The sequence below is a fragment of the Xenopus tropicalis genome, chromosome 3, assembly GCF_000004195.4.
Source record: "Xenopus tropicalis strain Nigerian chromosome 3, UCB_Xtro_10.0, whole genome shotgun sequence".
In the NCBI taxonomy this organism is placed as follows: domain Eukaryota; kingdom Metazoa; phylum Chordata; class Amphibia; order Anura; family Pipidae; genus Xenopus; species Xenopus tropicalis.
In genome coordinates, this window is record NC_030679.2 from 52,590,086 (window position 1) to 52,610,908 (window position 20,823).

A 20,823-nucleotide genomic window follows, 5' to 3' on the forward strand; every position below is an offset into this window, starting at 1 on the left:
TCGCCGTGAAAAACCACCTACACTGCTTCAAATGGAAGCTCCGTTCCTCTAATCTAAAGGGGTGGCCTCTGGTGCGCTGAACGTTTTTATGGGAAAAAAACATCCCTTATCTGCCTATAATCCCCTCTAATGTACTTGTACAGAGTAATCATGTCCCCTTGCAAGCACCTTTTTTTCAGAGAAAACAACCCCAACCTTAACAGTCTAACCTCATAATTTAAATCTTCAATTTCCTTTACCAGTTTAGTTGCACGTCTCTGCACTCTCTCCTGCTCATTAATATTCTTCTTAAGGACTGGAGCCCAAAACTGCACTGCATACTCAAGGTGAGGCCTTACCAGAGACCTATAAAGAGGCAAAATTATGTTTTCATCCCTTGAGTCAATGCCCTTTTTTTATACAAGACCGCACTTTATTTGCTTTAGTAGCCACAGAATGACACTGCCTGAAATTAGACAACTTAATTTCTACAAAAACCCCCAGGTTTTTCTCCGTTAAGGATATGCCCAACACACTGCCATTTAGTAGATATCTTGCATTTATATTTCTACAAAAGTGCATACTGTAACTTTGCACTTGTCCACATTGAACCTCATTTTCCAGTTTGCTACCCAGTTTTCCAATTTTGTCAAATCACTCAATTAACTGCAAAGTTGCAGCATCTTGCATGGAACTTATAGTTTTGCACAATTTAGTATCGTCAGCAAAAATAGAAACAATACTTTTTATGCCCACCTCCTGGTCATTAATAAACAAGCTAAAAAACAAAGAACCAAGGACTGACCCCTGTGGTACTCCGCTAACAACACTGCCCAATTGAAAAATGTTCCAATTTACCACCACTCTTTGTAATCTATCCTTCAGCCAGTCATAAACATTTGCATGCATTGTTTTCATTTTGTGGCCATTACATGCTACATACTATGCTTTCAGGTAATCAAAATGATCCAAGGAATTCTTTTATTCATATTTATTTGATCATATTCTTCAAAAGCAACTTCACATTTCCTGCTCAGAACTGCAATACAGAATATATATGTTAATATAATTATATATCCTTTCAGTGCTTCAGTAATGAAATTATTTCTTTCATTGAAATAAGTGAAAAAATGTGTTGTAGATGGAGTTCTCTATACATTGTTCAAAACACTACATCCACACACTATAAAGAGACATTTAAAAACATAATTTCATTAAAATTAAGAAGCAATGATAATCAAATCAAATTCGAAAAATTATTTACAGAATTTTGTGACTCTATTCTTCTACACTTGCTTCAAACAAAACACAACTAGCTGTAGAGATTGGTCATAAATTAATTTTATAAGGCTTATTTATGACCGCTAACTGCAGTTATGGTGGTACAAGTTTGCCACAGTTTTTGCATGATAAATCCTATTTATTAGAGGGTTCCAGGATTCCTAGAGCAGCCTTTATCAATAGACACAGTGTACTTTTGTCTAAACATTCAGACACAGATTGCATTACAGTGAGTGACAAACTGACATCATTCAAAATTTTGATTTCATAGTTTGATTCATAACTAAGGGGCACATTTACTAATCCACAAATCCGAATCACGAATGGGAAAAAATCGTATTGGAAACGAAAATTTCGGAAGATCGCACATATCACGAAAATGCTTACGAAAAAATCGTATTAGTCACAATAATATCGTATTGGCGATCCGAAATTCACGAAATTTCCGTACCGAACAATTGTAAACAACGGTAAAACCTTTCCGATTTTTTCGTGCAAACGTACGAAAAAGTCATGCGCCGTACGAAAAAGTCGTGCGGACGCCCAAAAAAATCGGCGAAAATACGCTCGGAGCGTTTGTGCTTTTGTAAATGTGCCCCTAAGTGTATACCCAATAGCACAAATTTTGAAAAAATACATTGATCTTGTGTCTGCATTTATAATTGAGCAATTTTTTCTACAAGAATGACTATTGATGACACACAAATCATGGTAAACTAGTAATATTTTAAATAGTTAATAATGGGAGTCTTAACTTTGGGATTACTCTTGGCAATTTGATCTGGGTGCTCCACAGGCACTAGCAAACTAATTGGCAGTCCATGTAGATCCTCACTTCTACAAAAAAAAACTCTTTTCGGTGCATTAAATAAGAGACAGCAATAGTCACAGTCAGTATAATGCCTTGTGTTCAGAAACAAACTACATAATAGAAGAAAATAAAGGAAGTGCAAGGGCCAGAGTAAAAAAATAAACCCCTTGCATAAGGCAGGATGCACCACTCCAAACTCTTAACTTTTAACTACTAATGATTATAGATTTCTCAAGGTAAATTCAAGGCATAAATGATTCTATTTCATGTATGGGTATGTGGCAGGGCAGCCAGGGGAATTACAAAATGCATCTATAAATGTATCTTGACAAACATCATACAACCTGAACCTGAACTGACCAGCAGACTTCTTTAACTTTCCCTTTTACATATAGGAGTTAAGATCAGCTTTCTAGCTGGTGCCATGTTTTCTCACAGGTAGAAAAAGAATCATTGAAATAGTTAACCATACATACATACATACATACATGTTTGTAATTGCCATGTCTCGTGTTTGTTGGAGGATATCGCCTGTGTGTGCCTGCACCTAGGCAAATTCATTGCTTCTGGGTGCAGGCACAAGCAGAAGATTTTGAATGTGCTTATCCATAGGCTGACAATCTTAAATTCAGGACAGTATCAGCAGTGCTATTAGCCCATGGAGGCACTATCAGTTCAGGCAGTTGCCAGGGAGTGCCAGGGAGCTACTGCACTGTTACATGCCCATTGTTCTACCAATCGGCTGCTGGGTGGAAAGGGAGGGGGGTATCACCTTGACTTGTAGTGCAGCAGTAAAGAGTGACTGAAGTTTATTATAAGTCACATGGCTGTGGCACCCTGGGAAATGAAGAACAAAGCTAGCCATCCAGCTACCTAATGTATGCATATGTATATATAAAATGCAAATTTGAACTGATTTTTTCCCCGAACAATCATTTCTAACTAGACAACCCAGCTTTTTTGCTCCTTCCAATGAATTTATATGGGTATTCTCTAATGCACCGTACATATTTCACGAATTAGGTCACTTCTGGTAAAGAAGTACTAGAATAGCAGAATTCCTTTTTGTTTTATCCCGACACAGATTGTATTTACCTTTTGCAAGCACATTTGGCATAAAAAGTCCCCCAACAGGCAGATGTATGCGTTGGTAGTTCTTATACAGAACACTTCAGAGCTACATTTACCATATTAGAATGATTGCCAAAGAAACTAGCATGACAACCAAACTCAGAAATCACTAAGTGCACAAAAATAAAAATGATAGGCTGAAAGTCCCAGTTTTATGCCAAATTGTAGCATAAACAACACAAATTGAGCTACTTCATACATTTAGTTATACCCCAAATCCTGTAATATTAAGTCATCTTGTAAAAACTAGAATAAAATTAATGAACATTCAGAATGTGTTTTTCTCGATACAGTATGATGATCTTGTTTCTTGGTTCAACTTCACATTAAAATAGCCATACACACTAGAATTGAGCTGACTTAACGATAAAGGTAATTTTATCACAATATTCTTTCTTAAAATACCGGCTACTTTGCAAGTACATCAAACCATATATTTAAAAGAGAGAATAAAATGTGTTTTATGTGAAGAATATTCCATTCTGTTTTCACACATTTGTTAAAGAACACCTTGTTTCTATTGTACTTGTCCTTCGAACACTTTTGCAATTTACATTCACTGTTATTCACTGTTTTAGACCTTTTTATACACCTTTTCTCACAGGTAGAAAAAGAATAATTTAAGTAGTTAACCATACAACACAAGTTTACATTTTTTGGATCCCCCTGTAACCAAGACAATATCTATAAACATCAATAGAACTGCACCATCAACTGGCTAAAAAAGATTACATTCTATTGCAACCTATGGAGAGTACTTGGTTAAGCAAAGCAAAAGTTATAAATCAAAGCTTTACATTTTGTCCTGCAAATAAAACCTTATTTGCATTTTAGTTTTAAAATAAATATAAGATAATCTGTGAAGCTAAGTATGACAAAGGAAATCTGAGTGGCAATGACACTGTATGTGCCCAGTGTGCTCTGGGCTATTGCTGAGAAGCTTAGGTTAGTGGCCACCTCTGTCACAGAAGCTGATGCTTCGGGTTGTTTATTGCAGAATGCAATGGTATTTATGCTCCTAGGAAACGTGACGCTGAATTAAACACTATATTGTGATTGGGTTCCTAAACTGAGGTAACTGACAGCAGCTCAGAGCAAATTACATGGAAAGATGGTGGGGAAATTCAGAAGCATGGATCTTCACTGCTAAAGCCCTGCGGTGACCATTTGGTTCTGACCACTTAATGGAAACTGATACTGACTGGTCCAACAATAATAGTTTGATTGTTTGATGTGGGCTACTGCACTGGTGCCAGTTTGCATTTATGTTAATAGATGATGCCTGTAGGGCTATGGCACACACTGCCTTTTGTTTACTGCCACTGAATAGCACTTTTTAGTGACAATTATATGTCATGGGCTGCCTCCTCTCTGCAGTTAGTCATAGGCACTAAATCCTAGATACAGGTATAGGACCTATTATCCAGAATGCTCGGGACCAAGGGTATTCCGGATAAGGGGTCTTTCCGTAATTTGGATCTTCATACCTTAAGTCTACTAAAAAATCAATAAAACATTAATTAAACCCAACAGGATTGTTTTGCATCCAATAAGGATTAATTATATCTTAATTGGGATCAATTACAAGGTACTGTTTTCTTACTACAGAGAAAAAGGAAATCAGTTTTAAAATTCTGAATTATTTGATTAAAATGGAGTCTATGGGAGACGGGCTTTCCGTAATTCGGAGCTTTCTGGATATCGGGTTTCCGGATAAGGGGTCCGATACCTGTACTTTGATCCCTGCTACTCAGTATGTATTTATGGTAAGGATTGTGTCCTAATGTCCTTAAAATTTATTGTAGGTGTGAAATAACATTTCTTAAGAAACACTTTTTACACCAACTTTCACCCCTAATATACTGTTACTGGAATAACATTAATATATGCTTATATACTGTTTATTGTCAGCTGAATGACTTTTCAGTACATACACCACTTCAGTGAACTAAAGTGTGCAGATTACTTGGTTCTTGTCTTGACTATTCAGGGTAATGCATGTTTCCCACACGCCGAAGTGCAAGAGTGACCCCCACTACCCCCCCTTAGCGCTCATTCTGGTAGCACTTCTGCTCGGGGATATGGCTGCACTGGGCAACTCCCATTGCAAAAAATATCTGTGTGATGTGCTCAGCACAATGTCAACAGGACTGGCCTGCAGTAAAGACATTTCTGCTCCCTAACTTCTGATGGGTAAAGCATAAGAGGGGGAAAATCTACTTGCCTCGCCCTCCAGTCTTCAATAGAGCACTGCCAAACTCAGGTAGCACTCTATTCAAAGGAGTAGCTGTAGGTCTATGTTCTCCGAAAAAGATCGCAGACACCTGCAGCAATATAGAAATACAGGAACATGCCTGATTTGGGACAGATTTTGTACTTTGCACTCTGCCCTACTTTCTGTAAATGACCCCTGCTGTGTCTTAAACCAAGAGAAAGATTCAATTCAATTAGTAAAACATATCTCCTAATTCAATTGCAGGTTTTCTCATAGACTTTAATGGATTTTTCACTTAATAAACAATGAGATAAGTTTTCTTATCAAATTGTATCTGGCCCCAAGTTCTGTACTTTCTTAATATTAATATATATAATTATAGTCTTCCCATGGTATTGAAAACGGAGCATATGATTCTCATTACTTGTACTGGCTACTTTATAGTTAAAAGTGAAGTTTTTGTGTAGGAAGTAGATGGATGCAATGATTTTCATAGCTGATATTTTCTTTGATGACTAAGTACTGAGAAAAAAATAGTTTTGTTCTAAACAATACTGTTTATTGACAGGCTTAGTCCAATACAAGCTTTTAGTGTTGGGATTATATAAATGTCTTTATTATCTGATTTTTGCACACTGTATTGCTAGACTACACTTGGTGGCTATTGATCAAGGAGAAACGTATAAAACATTAATAATGGCTGAGTGCAGAGGACCTTGTTTCTGTCTACGTGAATTTTGTGGTCACGGGCTCATTGCACCCCTGCCTAATGGTTAAAAATTTAGTGGTGAGCACAACTTTTGCTATAGTTTTATACAGGAGCAGTGGCCAGCTCTATGTTGTAGCAATGGTGGGCAATAAAAAGGACAACTTTTTTAACCTTGAAATCAAGCACTTTGCAGATGAAACTTAGTTCCTGTAAAAAAATGTATATATTTTTTTTAATGAATCCGATAAAAGTGAGTGTAGAACTGGCGAGACCGGGGATGATGTAGTTGGCCAGCTTGACAATATTTCGATATATGTACAAACAATGACCTTTGTTAAAAAAGGAGGGAATTTTTTTATTAGCTTAATGCAAAAAACATTGTAATGTAATATATATATCCATAATGGGTAAGTGCAGAGGATCTCTTTGTGGTGAGCACAACTTTTCCAACTGTGTTCTACACAATGTTACTTTTGTGTCAGTGCTGTACATTATACATTGAACAATGTTATACCTGGAGCTAAGTTAGCATTATATCAGTAGGAAATAATGTTCCTGATCATTATGATTTGCCATTAGTTTTTAAACACCCCCCTTTACTATCAGCCTAATCACTGATCAAAACTACTCTGACATGAAGCTTAGTCTGCAGAGCTTTTCAACAAGAAGTCTCTAGTGGTTACAGACCAAGCCCTTAAGGGGGTAATATAGTAAGAGGTGTAAAGTCTGCTATAGGTATAGGTATAGTAACTCATAGTAAGAAAGTAGCAGGTAGCATTCACTGGTCATCCATGTACAAGCAAACAACTAATTTGTTGCTGTGGATTAATATACCTCGGCAAAGTTTGTGATTTATTTGTTTTATTCTTATTTTTTATGTGGTAGAATTGAATACTATACCAGCTAAGAACTTGTTAAAAAATCCCCTTTTTCCTAAAAATTTCAATTGCTGCAATCTTCTGCTTCCGATGTGGTAAATATAAAAATATTTTTAATGCATGAACTTCAGACCGCCTAGCATAGGGATCTTAAAAGTATACAGCAATTGCATGGGGTGAAGTTGCAGCTCTACCTAGAGTACATTCATATAGTTAACTGAACATGGCAGCACTGTCTAGCAACCCCATCTAAAATTCAGGCAAATTGGTAGTTTAAGTTTAAGATTCATACACAAATGTTACTTTGGGCTTCCAGGCACTACTTACGAAAGTACAGGTAAACTGCATTGCTTTATTGATATATTTGTGTTTTTCTTTTTTTATATTCAAGGGTACCTATATGGGAATATAAATAAAATTATGCAGACAAAAAATGCTTTTTTGTAGCTCACCCTGCAGAGCTTCCAAACTAAATCTGGTGACTGGTCACAGAATATATGATCAGTCATAAAGGGGGTAATGTAGAAAGGTAGGCAAAGTCTGCCACATGTCTAATACCCCTTAGAAGGCAGTCAGGAGGTAACTTTTACTAGCCACATGTTTAAAAGCAAACATCTGATTGGTTGCTCTAGTCATACTGAAACCTATGGCTACTGTGCTGGTAATGATGGGCATCTTTGAAAGAAATAACTATATTAAGTCTATATTTTTGTCTTATATTTATGTTGTATATGGTTCTTTTATTTTGGATAAAACATCTAGCAATATTGAATGCCCGGTGTATTTTATTGAGCCATTATAGAGACATTGCAATGTTCTGATTTCTAATGGTTTGCCATCTGTTCATATAATTGCTCAAAGGGTGGAATTAATATATTTACTATGCATGGGTAAAGGAAAATGACACACAGTGATGCTGATTACTAAAATATAGCACAATTGAAAAATGCAATTAAATGCATAGGAAGAAATTACTAATACAGGGGCATAATTCTTACCACATCCCCAAAGATACATTTTGTGTACTGGCTAAGCAGATCATTCTCCATTCAGATGCAGTAAATACCCCATTGCATAATACAAGGAATTTAGTATGAAAATAGGTCACTGACTGCACTTGCAATTAAATCAGAGTAATGTTCCTAAATACGATTTTACAGATGAACCAAATCTAAGTAAAATTATATTTAAAAATCAGATCACACATGCAGTGACATTTCAAAAACCCCAGTGTTAATTCTCTTTCTCTTGCACTGCCGATAAAAATCTATAGTCATATCACAGGTATTAGAGAATATTGCTAAATCATGAATGCTGCATTTATATAGAACAGAGGGAGGACTCTGCTTCATCATGTTTGTTGGAGAATGTAGAGTGGGGGGAAACTCTGCTAATTTGTAAGCAAAACAGAGGGAACCTTGGGGGGGGGGCAAGATTTCAGTTTAATAGGATTACTTACAGCAATGGTTTCCAAACTTGAGAGATGAAGGGGCAACCCTAAGGCTGAGATGATTTGGTAGAATGTCTATTAGGTTCCCTAGATGCTCCTGGAAGCCAAGCATCAAGGTTAATTAGGGTGACCAGTATTCCCTAAATATTCATGGGACTATGACTTTATGACTGATAGCAAATTTTACCTATATCTGTAAACTTGTGAGGAGCAAATGTTGGGTCTTGAACCAAAAAATTTGATGAGCAAATGTTGGCTCTTGAACCAAAAAACCCAAACCACTGTCCTTTAGTCTGAAACTTACCTAGTAGAATTTAAATCACAATCAGGTCTGGTTCACATAAACTTGCTTCCCATCCCAGAATTCCTTATGTTTTTTAGGGAGGAATAAAATCTAAATAGTATGTGGGTACTGTATCTAGGAGGATCATGTGTGCCAGGTGAGTCCTTACACAACAAGATGTTAGAGTTCATTAACTATCAATTAATATTAAAGTATACATTTACTGACAATAAATTCACCTACATTATTTTGAAGACACAAATTCTAAATGTAGCATGTAGATATGTATTTTCTGTTGTTAAATTGGGCCTATACTTTTAGGTAGTGTCATTCCCTTGCCTTCTAAAGCAAATAAAATGCTGTCTTGCATAAAAAATGGAGTTGACTCAAGGGATAATTTTGCCTCAGGTGAGGTCCCTGGTAAGGCCTCACCTTGAGTATGCAGTGCAGTTTTGGGCTCCAGTCCTTAAGAAGGATTTTAATGAGCTGAAGAGAGTGCAGAGACGTTTTTTCTCCAGAAAAGGCGCTTGTGGGGGGACATGATTACTCTTTACAAATACATTAGAGGACATTATAGAGAGATCTCAGGGGATCTTTTTTTCCCATAGAAAAGATCATCACACCAGAGGTCACCTCTTTGGATTAGAGGAACAGAACTTTTAGTTGAAGCAGCGTAGGTGTTTTTTCAAGGTGAGGGCAGTGAGGTTGTGAAATGCCCTTCCTAGTGATGACAGATTCTGTTAATTTAAGAGGGGCTTGGGTGAGTTCTTGGCCAAGCATTATATCCAAGGATATTGTAATACTAAAATTTACAATTAGTATTGGTGTTGGTATATATAGTTTATATATATATATATACTGTATAAGTGTATAAATAGGTCAGTATAAGTATATGTATATTCTGTATGTCGCTAAAGTTCATTTGGAGGGGTTGAACATGATGGACTTTGGCCTTCTTTCAACCTGTCTTAACTGTGTAACTATGTATACACATAAAGAAAACTTGCTACTCAACATTTTTGCAATGTACTTTCATTTCTACATTAATTGATTTTAAAGATTTCTGCTTTCTACAGCTAATATTGGTTTTCAGCTCAGCAGCAGTGACCTCAGGACCAAGTGCTTTTTCTGATAAAGCGATTGAAAGCATTGGGGCCACTTCAGATCCCTGAAAAGACCCAATATTTAGCAAGCTGGGGGCTTATAAAACTGCGCTAGGCTGGAAGCAGCTGTTTCCCTCTAGCTGTCAGTGCAGCTCTAGGGTGCAAAGGGAACAGAGGCAGCAATATGCAGAGTGGCATCTCTTTGGAGAGACCACAGGCAACTAGTGATAGGCTTAATTTTTCCCCAGGCTTGGATTCACAGCGAATTTCCGTGTTTCGCTGCTGGTGGATTTTTTTGTGAAATGGGCATCAAAATTAGCTGCGGAAAAATTTGCTGCACAACAAAAAATTGTATCCCGTGTCAAAACAACATTTTTGCCGCTTGATTCTCAAACTTTTCAGTAAATCTAAATAAAAGAAGCTTCGCTGAAGGACTGATATTAACGATAAAAAAACTGCTAATATCTTTTAAACTGCTAAAATAGAAAAATAAAGTATGTTAAAATAGTACTCTAAAGAGCAACCTAACAACATTTTTATATTTTTCTTAACCACACGTGACAGAAAACTATCTTTGGTTGAATTGAGTTCAAGCAAAGTGCCTAGGAGGGCAACTTTTATATAACTGATGAACAAGAGAAATTACTTTTCTTGCTATTTCAGAGAAAGGTGAAACACATAGTGGGATTTTACTTTAAGTATCCTCAGAGTCAGCTACAGCTAGAAAGGCCCGCAGATTGTAATAATGATGCTGGTAGATTGCTGTATGCCCTTTTAGCTGTGAAAGCATTGACATAAAAGCAACAATCTTCATTACATAGTCCAGTGACTTTTTTCCCTCTTTTTATTTTTCCTTTTCCTGATGCAAAGCCACCATTGTGCAATTTTGCTGAACTACTGAATCTTATAAATCAAAGCTGATCACTGCAGTTTGGCTCTTGAATGCAACATTTAAATTTCCCTTAAAATGTGTAAACACAAAACACCTTACTTGTAACATAAGGCAGCATAATAGCATTTGTAAGTAAGGGAAGACATGCCAGATAGTTCTGTTTTGCTAAAGGCATAGTGAATGCTTGGAGCAGACTCCCAGTAGATGCAATGCATGCTTAAGTTACACATAAAAGGAAACTTGTTTGATATAAGGGTTTTCTAAGAACCAACAAGGACAATCACACATTTAATTGACGGGGCCATTTAAAATGCATGGCATGTTTCCTGCTATCATATTCCTACATCAAAAGCTCTGTAAATTACAATGTGAGCTAAGCATGTTATTATACCACTTAAGAAAGATTTCCTACTCCCAGACCTCTAGTTGTTGCTGCACTACAAATTCCAACATGCTTTAAAAGGCAATCAGGGTATACAGGTATGGGATGCATTATTCGGAAACCCATTGTCCAGAAAGTTCCAAATTATGGGAAGGCTATCTCAAAGTGATTTCCTTTTTTCTGTAATAGTGAAACAGTACCTTGTACTTGATCCTCATTAAGAAGTAATTACTCTTTCTTGGGGGCAAAACAAACCGACATCCAAATTACAGATCCTTTATCCAAAAAAACCCAGGTCCCAAGCATTCTGGATAACAGGTCCCATATCCATACTGCAAATGCAGTTTAAAATTTAGTAATCTATGCAGTGGATATCCATTTAAGTTCAGCAATTCAATATATTGTATAGTGCACTGCTTACATCTGTTGATGTGTTGTACTTATTGTGTTGCAAAATAATTAGATATATTATGTCAATTGCTTAACATCATGGATTCACTGATCTTAAATAAACCATATACTCAGACCTACAAATCAGTGGAATTTAGTTATAGGCTCAGTTACATGCTACATCTTGCTTGTACATTTTACTTTCTACTCTCCAAGCTGTTCACAGTGTTTTTAATTGAGTCATTTCAAGTTCACTTCTCTTCAATGTCTGATTGCTGTGGGTCTGCACTCTCCTTCTTTTATTTATTTTTTTTCATCAGTCCATTCTTCCACTCTACTACTCTCCGTCCTTGATCTTCCCTCTTCATTATCTCCAATGGGAACACTAACACAATAATGCTTCCTCTCATCACCCTAAGAACATCAGGTCGCTGAGAAACTTCATGGGTTTGTATATATATATATGAAATCAATGAGCCTACCCAAGTCATTTTCAGATCCCTAGCCAATTAATCACCCTTTAACAGCAACAGACAAGAAGTCAATGGAAATTACAAATCCTGTAACATTAGAAAGCTGTCCCATCACATGCAGTGTTTACTATTAGCTTAAAATGTAAGTCCCCATGCTAATGAACATAGTAATTCTATAATAATTGCCAGGCCAAGCATTTGCATTGCTGAAGAAACCATAGTATATTGAGGGAGCCTATTCTGATTAGAGATGTGTTTTCCACCCCTTTCTATAGACATTTTAACGGCCATATGTAGACAAACCTCTGCATGCACATCATATGAGAGTGACACAGCATCAGTAAATTCATGCATGTCCTACCTCTGTCCAATGTCAGGGGCTGGACCACTGTCGCCATGTCTATTGTCGGATGCAGAGTGACGCTCTGTGCTCTCAGCTTCAGCAGCAGCAGCCTAATACAAGCTGGAGTGATAAAAAGGGAAAGGGGGAGGGGAGAGAGCAAGAGAGAAGAAGAGAAAGAGAGAGAGAATGTCATCACAGAGAGACAGCTAAAGGGAACTATTAACTTTATTTTCCTCATATGAATATATATATATCAGAACAAAATATTGTAAGCACACTTATAAAGAACTGTAAAATGACCCTAGAGCAAAAACAGCCATTAAACTGGGGCCACCACCTCTCCGTAGCATCTCCCTGATGACACAATGCATTTTGTGGGTTAAAATTGCTGATTGATGCCTTTTATGAGTCATGCTATTTTTAAATCATTAAAGGTTTCCATGGTAACAAACGTAAGGTTTACTGCGATCATCCTTACCTGAGCAGCTTGTAAAAGAGTTTACCAAACCATTCTTGTGAATAATCAAACAAACTGTGGATGCTGGGTTTAAATAAATAACCTGAAATAAGTCTTGTATTTGGCAAACTCAGGATGTTGCTCTGATAAGTAGTTGCTCATTTAGCAGGAAGATGTGGGAGTTGTAGTTTTACTACAACTAGAAAGAAGTCAGTTACTATCCCTGGCATAACATATCATTAAACAGTTAAAATAGGTATTTTCAGACATTTTAGGTTAAGCCTACTAATCAATAAGTGATACTATTAGTATCACTAGTTACCAATTCCTCAACCAAACAGGACTTGTTATCCAGAATACTTGGGAACTTGGATTTTCTGAGAAAGGGGTCTTTGCGTAATTTGGATCCTCTTATGTTAAGTTTAAAAAAAAATCTTTTAAACATTAAATTGTTTTGCCTATGAAAAGGATTGATTATATCTTAGTATCAAGTAAAATGTACTTTTTTATTAAAGGGAAATTGTTTAAAAAAAATTGAATTATTTGTTTAAAATAGAGTCTATGGGAGCTGGCATTCCCAACCAAAATTATTTCCAGATAATGGATCCCATACCTCTTCTAGCCAATGTCCCTGTTTCTTTGTTGCTGGAAGTCTTGCTTCAATATGCTGCTCCCATTAGTTTATTGTTACTGTATAGCACTTCACCAAACCCAAACTAGTGTAAACTGCAGTATAGTTTATGTAATAGCTCAGAATCTAACCCCAGCAACAGCACCACCATGTCTAGTGCGCAGGTGTGAGTGGTGTGTTTCAGTTAACTCATGTCTTCCCATTCTATAATGTAAAGTAAAACTAGAGTAGATAAGTCATGTTGGTCTTCTAAATGAGACCTGCCTTACTGCTATTTGATCTAGAGTACCAGTCTCTGGGTCGACTTTCTATTAAAGGTTAATTTCAGTAACCTTGTATTTTCTCCCTTGCTTGATAGTTCTTAACTGTAGCTTCTGACTATAGTAGTAGACATCAGGGGCAGGATTATGACATGGCAATTGACTACTGCCTCTCAGTTCTATCATTTATAAATATAATTTTATTTTACTTGTATTATTCTACTCATGTGCACACAAATGGAAGTATTTTTTACTGCTGTAACTATAAACGCGCATCAAAAGACAGCCTGTTACTGTTTGCAGAGTTAGTCCTGTAAACACTGGTTAGATCATAAGTGTAGGAATAAGAAACAGAGGAGCATCTACAGCACTAATACAACAAATTGCCAGTTAGGGAACGTACAAATTAGCAAGGACTAACATCAATACAAGACTCTACTGGTGAATATATTTTTTCATTTTAAGCTTTTCCAAAGAAGGAAACAGCACATTTTACCCAGTAGGATGTCAATGTTCCATGCCAAGCATCAAAAGATGGATTGGAAATAATTCTATGTTTCCCAAAATGACAAATACATTTGTATGAAGGGAGTGCAGCTAAGGACAACATATTTATCACAAACCGATTGTAAGGAGATCAAAATTACAAAACTGCTGCTGGTAGCTAAATTTAGCCTTCCTCCTCAAAACCATATAATTGTTACAAAAACATAGGGTTCAGAATACAGACGACTGTTCACTAAAATCCTTTGCATTCTAAGTTTAACTAAGTTTAACACTCACTAAAAGCCTGAAATTAAGAAAATGAGTGAGACTGCATACATGCTTAAAATGTAATGCTTTTATCATATAGCACACAACTTTCAAATGGAAATCTGCAGAGGCACTCAGAAATTGGATTCTTCTGTTGTTTACTGTATATAGATGACCAAGTTGGTATCTCCCGTGAAAGCACCAAAAATTAATACCCAATATATTTTAAATTCACAGAAAATCAACAGCTTAAAAACTAACCAAAGGTCCCCCCCAAAGTTTGTTTTGTAAAAATTGTTGGGGTGTATTAAAACATTTAAAACACTTCTTGTTTGTTGCCAAATGACTGTAATGATTGACTGTCAATAAGCATTATAAAAGGACTACCAGTCCCTGACTGGTTGCACACATGGGCCTTTGTATGTTTTAGTTGTAAATAAAATTACTACAATTACTATTATATTATAATATGTTTATTATATCATAAATGGTTAGTAAAATTCTCCAACTGATTTTGCTCATAAAGAAACTAAGGAATTGCAGGTGCTGCATATTTATAGTGCAAGAATCCATAGTAAAGAAACTAAATGCTCACTTTAACTTCTAAGGCATAAATAAAATGGAAATCTATTGGCAGAATGAGGGTATGAGTATAACATGTTTACAGCACATTAACTTTTCACTTCAACAAATTTTCTGTTCCCCTCCCACTGTAAAGAGTCAGTATAAATAAAAACTTACCCCGCTGCCCCATTTCTATATGAATTGGTTATTAATCACATATTTGCTGATGGCTATTGTTTGTTCGAGTCTGTAAAATATGCACAGTCAGTGTATCTACTGTATGTAATGAAAAATCAATTGTTAGTAAATCATACATTAATGCGAGTTTAGAATTTAATAAATTTTTTGATGTTATTAAATGATATTGTGATCTTAACACTGCAGCATTTGGAGGCAATCAGGGCATTTACAGAAAACAATGGTACTCCCAAACTGCATTCTAGTGAATAACAATGCATCATATGTACCAATGAGTTATTTTGAAGTTTTATCACTATTATTATTGTTTTCTAAATTGGATAATATTCAGAAGTGCTATATTAAATGAAATACAGTACAGTAAGAAGCAGTTTCATAGATAAGGAGACCACTATTAGAGACTAATTATAACCTAAATGCAGAAACTGGGCCTCATTTCTTATTATCACAATTTTTATTAAACTAACTCACCATTTTCAAAGTAGAATATTTATGTGTAAGAAACAATATTGGTATCAATCAATCATCAGTTTTGCCAACTATAAATTGCAATCTGTCCTTCCAGTACTAATCAGGACCTGTATCTATATTGCATAGCTGAAGTAAAACTTAAAGGCAATATTTAATGAATCCAAAGTGGGCTGCATGGGTAAAATTTATGTTTTACGAGTACAAAGCTGCCTTTATGGGTCAGATCAAGACTGTTATAAAAGTATTAAAAACTGTAGTGAGCAGATGGCATGAGATTTGAGCAGTGGTATAAATCTAGCATAAAAACTATCCTCTTGGAAAAGCCTTTACTAAACAGATCTGTGGATGTAATTTAGGACTGGTAGTGCATAGCAATCTCATTTAAATCTGCCCTAGTTTGACCTAAATGCTGCTATGAAGATGGTCTGATTTACTGCTTATTTGTGGGACTATCAGTAATGCCCTTTTAATAACTGACCAGGGTTTGTAGCTGATGATGTACAGAATTAGAATTGCACAGATAAGGTGTTTTGTAGTGCCAGCTATCACACTCTTAATTAATGTGCAGATGAAATGCATTGCTAATGTTGATGGCTCTTTTTGTGTCCTTTTATGTAACTGGGATTACATGAGCATAGGGGCAAGGGGACAGTAACAAGGGCAAAGTATTACTCTATCATGCTTTTATTTCATCCACTGAAATAATGATTGTTAACATTAGACAGATTCTCAAAAAATATTTTACCATTTTGCCTTCAGTTTTTATAATAATGAGAGACTTTTGGTTCCCATTTAAAACACATTTATCATTAAATCCACCCTTGCCATAAAATTGTAACTTAAAAGTTGTACAAGGCAGCAAACAGGTTCTCTAAACAGGCATAATACAGACATACCTGTTGTTTGTTAGGATCCATTTGGGATATTGTCCTAGCATTACACTGGGGCTTTGGTCCATTAGAAAAAAAATTATGTCAAAGACCTACTAAGAGTTCAGGAGCCAAATAACTACTGATGCACAATAGGTAAGTAATAAAGAGATATCCCTTTCACATTCCATCTCTCCTTGTTTCAGTTTATGATGACATTCTCCTATGTTTATATCTCCCAAAGTTCATATTTGCATGTTACATGTTACTTTTGTTACAGCTTGGTTAATATGCCCTATTTCCTTTCCCTTAAGAAAATATCCCAAAACTGAAACTGACACAATTACTTTCTTTTTTTTTTCTCAGAATTTAAATATTTCTAAAAATTTTAATAAATAATCTCTGGAACAGTCCTCCTGGTATAGAGGAGGCATGTATGTTTTACTAGTAACATAATCAATTGTTCCAGTGTACAAGAATCTACTCATTAGGCATGCAATCAGTTCCCGCGATGCAATAGTTCATCTGTATGTTTTGTTGACCATCCTTTCTATAGTAGCCAGGTTGCATTACAGAAAGGCTTGGGGTGCACATAACCTACAAAATATTTGGTCAACACAAGTAACTGTGCCAGATCTGACAGGGAAAGAGGGACAGTCAGCAGATAGGCAGTGCAGGGTCATAATAGGGGTCGATAAGGGGGTGATTTATCAACAGTCGAATTTGATTTTTTTTGTTTAAAAAACATGAATTCAAGTTATGGTTCGAAAACTAGAATGTGCAAAAAAAACAAACTGGAATGTAAAAACTCACCATCTAAAAGCTTGGGTGTTTCTATAGAAGTCAATGGGAGCTGTCATAGGCAAAGTCAAGCCATATTCTCAAACTCAAATTTATCTTTTCAACTTTTAGAGCTCGTAAACTCAAAAAAATCAACATATTCAAGTTTTTAATTAGAATGGGTTTTCCTTAATAATAAATAAGCGACTGTTAGATATGAGAGTTTATTAGTTTTAGAAAAGCAAACTTGAATTCACAAACTCAAAAATAAATAAATAATCCCCTTAATGCTATCAGTAAATATTTATTCTGTGATAACAGACAAATAAAATCTTTGACAATTTTGTGTATTGTTCCCCCAGAGCAAAGAGTATATTGCATATATTATATGCCATAGAAACAAAGCAGGGGTATCGTATCTACAAAAATAAAATCCCACAAATACAAATACAGTACCACTGCTGAAGTATGGTAACAGTATTAGGCATAAGACTTAATATACAGAATGCTTACAATGATATAAAATAAGGAACCTAGTAATTCTAAATTCCCTTGTGGATTTTGCAGCATAGTCAGGGAACAGCACTGGGATTTCTTGATAAGACATAGTATACTGTACCTGTAGTTGAAATCAAAAACAAGAAGAAAGTAGGGATTAAAACATTTAAAAATATAGTTATTCACTCACTTCAATATCTAACTGCAATTTCAACATATTATGTTCATGGGGAATTGAGGTAATATGGAGTACACTGTATATAACTAGCAATTACTGCCACAAACAGTACATACCTATTGCTTACACTCTTTAGTTAATGTTTAACAAGCCAGAACAGTAAACATTTCTGTACTAAGGTATACTGTAGACAGGAAAAGATATTAACAGGTCATAAAGATAAACAGCTTAACAGCTCTCTTTCACCAGCTTATAGAATGCATAAATATGTATTCACAAGGATCATTAGGATTATATTACACACAGAATATTCATAGCCTCTGCAATCAAATTGCCTGAATCCATTAAAAATGACTTTCCCGTAGAGAAATTACATTTTTTGCCCACCCTCATTTTTCATTTATTCAAAACTGTAGCATCAAAATGCCAAAAAATCATCCACCAATCAGAAGAGAGTCACTTGAAAGTTTTAGATAAAAATTGATCCTCATTGTGGGGCTTTTGAGTGAGTGAAACAATGTTTCAAGTTTGCGCATGTGCGTGGGGGAAAAGCTGCTTTAAGAAGTCACTTGTCATTTGTGGTTTTAGAGAAAGTGGGTTTGTTTAATTGTGGTTTTAAAAACCACTAATGCCATGAAAATAAGAATGTTGATAAATGGGCCTCTAAATGTCATTAGTAATGAAATCAGAGTCACATAAAAAGGGAGCCTAGAAATGGAGCATATTCAAGCAGAGCTAATCATTAGCTCTGTAGCATCAGCTACCATGGCAGATGTAACCTCACTTTCTGCTCACATTCATTGTATAAAGTTCAGCATTTCTAGCCTTATTCTTTCACAAAGACCATCTGCCTAGAAATGAGAGGTTCAGATTTTACTAAATAGATTTATTAAACATTTTGTTGCGTCTCTAATGTGATATTTACTATTGACCATGATATCTGGTTGTTTTGGGTTAGTGAGCCTAGCACTACAAAATCAGATTGACTAAGAGGCCAGTTTTATTATAATAGTTTTAGTAATTATATATCCTTTTGTTAAAGCCCTTTTCGATTTTTATTTGTGGTTCAAAATACTGTGTGGTCAGGATTTTTTTATTCCCTTCCTTCCACCTATCCCCCCCGATGAGCCCAACTGACATAAGAAAAACACAATGACACCGTTTTGGTGGGTGGAGTTCGGCCACAGCTTTATTAAACAATCCAACATCAGAATAGTCCTTGCCATGTATTTCTAACTTTTACCAAACATTTGTTTTATAACAAATGCCAGCCACTACGAACGCAGTGGGCATGTGGAAACCAGCAAACAACAAGAGATTAAATGGCCAAGGACTATCACCCGCCATATGCTGTGACAAATCAAAACATATACAAATACATGAACCGAGCCTGAAAAGAAGACATATACATTTAGGTTGAGTGAAATTACTGACCTACCGGTTGCCAGCTAAATGCGCTTAAACAGGGAGGGGGAGGGAGATGCCGCTTCGTGTGTAGCAGGAGGTAAGGCTGCAACGCTGCACTGGGAGCTGACAGGAAACAGGGGTAGGGGTGAGTGTGGGGGTCTAACCTTTCCCGCCAAATGGCTACCAACTTAACCCTTCATGTTCCAGATGGAATTGAGCCCCAGCAAGGAACCACAGTCCCTCCGCGCTTTAATTAATTATTTCAGCGCTCTCTACATCCTTCAGTTAAAGGATGAGGTTCCTAGCTCCCCCCCATCACTGTTGCATTCTAGGCACAAGATGCTTACCTCTATTATATTATTAGAACATGAACATGCATCAAGCACAAGAACATGCAGCATGTTGTGTCTAAAAATGCAATGAAATATGAATTCTAAAGCATTTAGGTGTGCTCGAACCTGCGCTCAAACACATGGCGAGTATAGCGTTAAGATTTGCGGTACCCCCATTTCTTCCGTAATCTCCAAATACGGTAACCAGACACTAAGGTTGGGAAAAAAGGCCACAGTGTTTATTATCATGAAATTTAACATAAGTTATAATATAACATCATAACTAACTGTAACATAACTATTTGTACTACAAATATTAAACAGCAGTAAACAACTCTACCAATCTGGGGCCCAGGCCTGGGTCTTGCCTCCTATCCCAAGTCCCCCATCCAAGGTCACCTCCCCTAAAGACCTCAGGCCTAGCCAGTTACCCACTCACCTTACCAACTGCCTATTTTAACTACCCCTGGTACCAGAGTTGAGCCAACCCCGCCACTGCAACAACAGCATCATCATGTCCTACAGGAATAGTGGGAGGGATGCTGCTGTGCTCCTGTTTGCCTGGGCCGTGAGAAAGGAACTGATGAGTTTACTTCTGGGCTCATCCATAAGAAACGGGGGGGGGGATGTTGGGGGGGTCTCCTAATACCGTCATGTCTGCTTCTCTTCAGATCATTGGGTCCCAAATTATTAGCATTAACAACGGATTAACCTAGAGGACTTGTAATTATAAGGTTTATAATGACGATTATGTTTGATGAACTAAAATATGAATTTTTGTTTTTGGTATTTATAGATTGAAACTGCCACATAATGTTACCGACATGTTTTACAATTTTATGGCTATAAGGGCCAGAGTGCAGTTTATACCCAGAAAGTGTGCTACAAAGAACAAAACATTCCATGATAAAAACTCAATTACTTTGAGACTGAAAGGGGGTTCTGGCCGATAAAAATTGATGCTCACTATTAAATGTAATTCACACTAACAGCGTCTTGGTTACGTGACACTGCAGTCGAACAACTCATTAAATCCTAGCAAAGTGTAATCACAGTATAAAATAAGCTATTGATTTCCACATCTCCAATTAAATGAAGAGCAGTG

The 20,823-nt window shown here is 36.3% G+C and overlaps 1 protein-coding gene across 4 annotated transcripts in view; it reads right to left on the reverse strand.

Annotated features, from left to right (window-relative positions):
• The window catches only part of lin7a (lin-7 homolog A), a 57,066-nt gene that overhangs the window by 23,690 nt on the left and 12,553 nt on the right, over positions 1–20,823 (reverse strand). For all 4 annotated transcript variants that reach the window (NM_001126550.1, XM_031897612.1, XM_018091933.2 and 1 more), the window contains exon 2: positions 12,339–12,440. In NM_001126550.1, coding sequence (NP_001120022.1) covers positions 12,339–12,375 — 37 coding nt within the window. In that variant the 5' untranslated portion in view covers positions 12,376–12,440. The remainder of the gene's footprint in view (positions 1–12,338; positions 12,441–20,823) is intronic.